The 2,888-nt window shown below is 37.3% G+C and overlaps 1 protein-coding gene across 1 annotated transcript in view; it reads right to left on the bottom strand.

Moving 5' to 3' along the window:
* Window positions 1-2,888, bottom strand: part of UBXN4 (UBX domain protein 4) — a 57,528-nt gene that overhangs the window by 13,860 nt on the left and 40,780 nt on the right. Inside the window, exons 7-8 of the mRNA XM_023515853.1 lie at window positions 2,005-2,059; window positions 1,064-1,281 (exon numbers count right to left, since the gene is read on the bottom strand). Coding sequence (XP_023371621.1) covers window positions 1,064-1,281; window positions 2,005-2,059 — 273 coding nt within the window. The remainder of the gene's footprint in view (window positions 1-1,063; window positions 1,282-2,004; window positions 2,060-2,888) is intronic.

Below are 2,888 nucleotides of genomic sequence, written 5' to 3'. Positions count from 1 at the left end.
CACCTGCCACAACGCCTGGGTATTTTTTGTTGCAGTTTGGCTGGGGCCAGGTTTCAACCTGCCACCCTCCGTATATGGGGCTGATGCCCTACCCACTGAGCCACAGGCGCTGCCCAGGATGGTTTTTATATGTATTAAAATTGGTTTATTCTGAAAGCAATTGATACAAATTAAGCTTTATGATATGCCTAAATTGTTTGAATGTTGCAAAAAAAGAGCTTATCTCTAGAGAAGATTGCTATGTAATCAATTCTTGGCTTATCTCCCAGGGAATCCCCCAAAGCTGCCTTTTGACTAGTATTAATTCACATCATAACAAAATATGAAAAAAAACTTTGAAAAATACTTAACATTAATCTTAACTATTTTAATTCAATACACAATTTCTAATAAAAGGAAGCTTAGGACTGATACTCTTTGAGTCACTAAAAACTATTATATATATATATGTTTTTTTAGGAAGAGTCTCACTTGTTCGAGTGCAGTGACATCTTAGCTCACAGCAACCTCAAACTCTTGGATTCAAGTGATACTCTTGCTTCAGCCTCCCGAGCAGCTGGGACTACAGGCACCCGCCACAACACCTGGCTATTTTTTTAGAGATGCAGTCTCGCTCTGGCTTAGGCTGGTCTCAAACTTGTGAGCTCAGGCAATGCACACATCTGGGCCTCCCAAGTGCTAGGATTACAGCCATGAGCTAAAAACTAATATTTTTATGTGTACTGTCTGGCAGACATAATCCAAAGACATGTGCACAGAAAAATATTTTCACATGTGTCTTGGTGGATTATGCCTGTACTTCCAGTACTTTGGAAAGCTGAGCGAGAAGGATTGCTTGAGGCCAGGAGTTCAGGACCAGACTGGGCAACAAAAAATAAAAACCATTTGCCAGGCATGGTGGTATGTGCCCACAGTCCCATGTGGAGGATCACTCGAGCTCAGAAGTTCAAGGCTGCAGTGAGCTTTGATCACATCACTGCACTCCAGCCTGGGTGATAGAGCAAGATCTTGTCTCTAAAATGAATAAACATAAATAAATCTATAAATAAATAAAATGGAAGACCCTGTCTGTAGAATGAATTTTAAAAAAATAAATAAAACCAACCTGAGACTTACCAATGCAATCTGCTGTTTAATACGCTCTCGAGCTGCTCTATCTTCTGCCTTTTCTCTGTTTCTTTCCTCTAACATTCTTTTTGTTAATTCTTCTTCTTGTTTTCTTTTATAATCTAACATTTCTTTTCCAGTTTTTCTTCTCTCAATTTCCTTCTTAATCTCTCTCTGAATTAAAGAAAAGGTTTTGAGCCAGAAATAATTTTACAATCTGCTCTAGTTATTATTTTCAATGTGGAGAACTGCAGAATGTAGATGAAATAATAAACTTTATAAAATATAAAGGGCTAGGAGACTTTATTTACAACATGGTTAATGGTCAAGTATCTATCAACTTATAAAACATTGCGAGCAGTCTGTTAACATTCTAACACAGTCAGTGTAATCTGAGGGCAAACAGAATTATGAGCCTTTGGTTTTGAGGCAGTCATTTATTTGGCTTGAAGGAAATACTATCTTTGCTCTGTGGGAACCCCAAAGAGATGATGTATAGTTAGGCAAACCTGGTGAGAAAAACTAATGGTGTACCAGAATGCAGCAACATTCAGCTGCTGAGAGGAATATTCAGCAGAATGTCCACACAAAAAAGAATTAAATTCAATTTTCTGTCTCAAGCCAAACAATTTTAGCTCGAATCCTTTTTTTGTTCTTAGTGTAAAAGACTCATTGCAGAAGGAAAAAGTATCATCTAATTTATTCTCAGGAACTTACAAAAAGAACATATGAAAGTACACACTGTGATCCTATAAGAGAAAACAGGTAATTCTCTTCACTGTGCTGCAACACTGAATTGTAACTAGGAAGCCATCCAAGATCTGCCAAATTGAATGGAATAATCAAACATTCCCTCACTTAATGAAATGATAAAACGATGTAAGTAGATGAATTTACCTGTTCTTCCTCTTTCCTTTTCTCTTCTCTTCTTTCTTCAAGTTTTTTTGTTAGTCTATGTTTAATAAAAAAATGCACTGAGACACATCATATTAATATAAAACAAATTCAGATTTATTTTGCTAAAACAACCGGGGAAATATAAAAAAACAGAAAGAAAAGTCCCTGAATGAATAGCAACAATTTTTCTGACTAGCCTCTGGCCCTTTCACAAACCGCTGAGTCAATGGAAGCCCATCAGAGGCCTAGCTCCAATTCTAAGTGCTTTACTTATCATAACTTTTAGTTACTTTTTTTGCTGATTAATCAGATATCTATTTTAAAATATACAAATACATTTTTAAATATATAGATTGTTAATCCTAGCACTCCGGGAGGTTTAGGTAAGATTGCTTGAGATCATGAGTTTGAGACCAGCCTGAGCAAGAATAAGATCCTGTTTCTACTAAAAAATAAAAATAAATAAAAAAAAAAAATAGAAAAAATTAGGCATCCCACCTACTCAGGAAGCTGAGGCAGGAAGACTGCTAAAGCCCAGGAGTTTGAGATTGCACTGAGCTTTGACAATGCCACTGCACTCTAGCCAGGGTGACAGTGAGAATCTGCCCCCTCGCCTTTAAATCAAATATACAGTATAAATCAATAATTTATAAATACTTTTAAATATTGTAAATAGCAATATGGCGCAAAATTGGTAAAAACAAAAACAAAAAACTTAAGGCCTACAATTATAAAAACTAATTATGGGCTTGGCGCCTGTGGCTCAAGTGGCTAATGCGCCAGCCACATACCCGCCAAACAACAATGACAGCTGCAACCAAAAAATAGCCGGGCGTTGTGGCGGGCACCTGTGGTCCCAGCTACTTGGGAGGCGGAGGCAGGAG

This window comes from Otolemur garnettii, unplaced genomic scaffold (assembly GCF_000181295.1).
Source record: "Otolemur garnettii isolate 467f Iridium unplaced genomic scaffold, OtoGar3 scaffold00080, whole genome shotgun sequence".
In the NCBI taxonomy this organism is placed as follows: Eukaryota; Metazoa; Chordata; class Mammalia; order Primates; family Galagidae; genus Otolemur; species Otolemur garnettii.
This window is presented reverse-complemented; position numbering and strand designations above follow the sequence as displayed.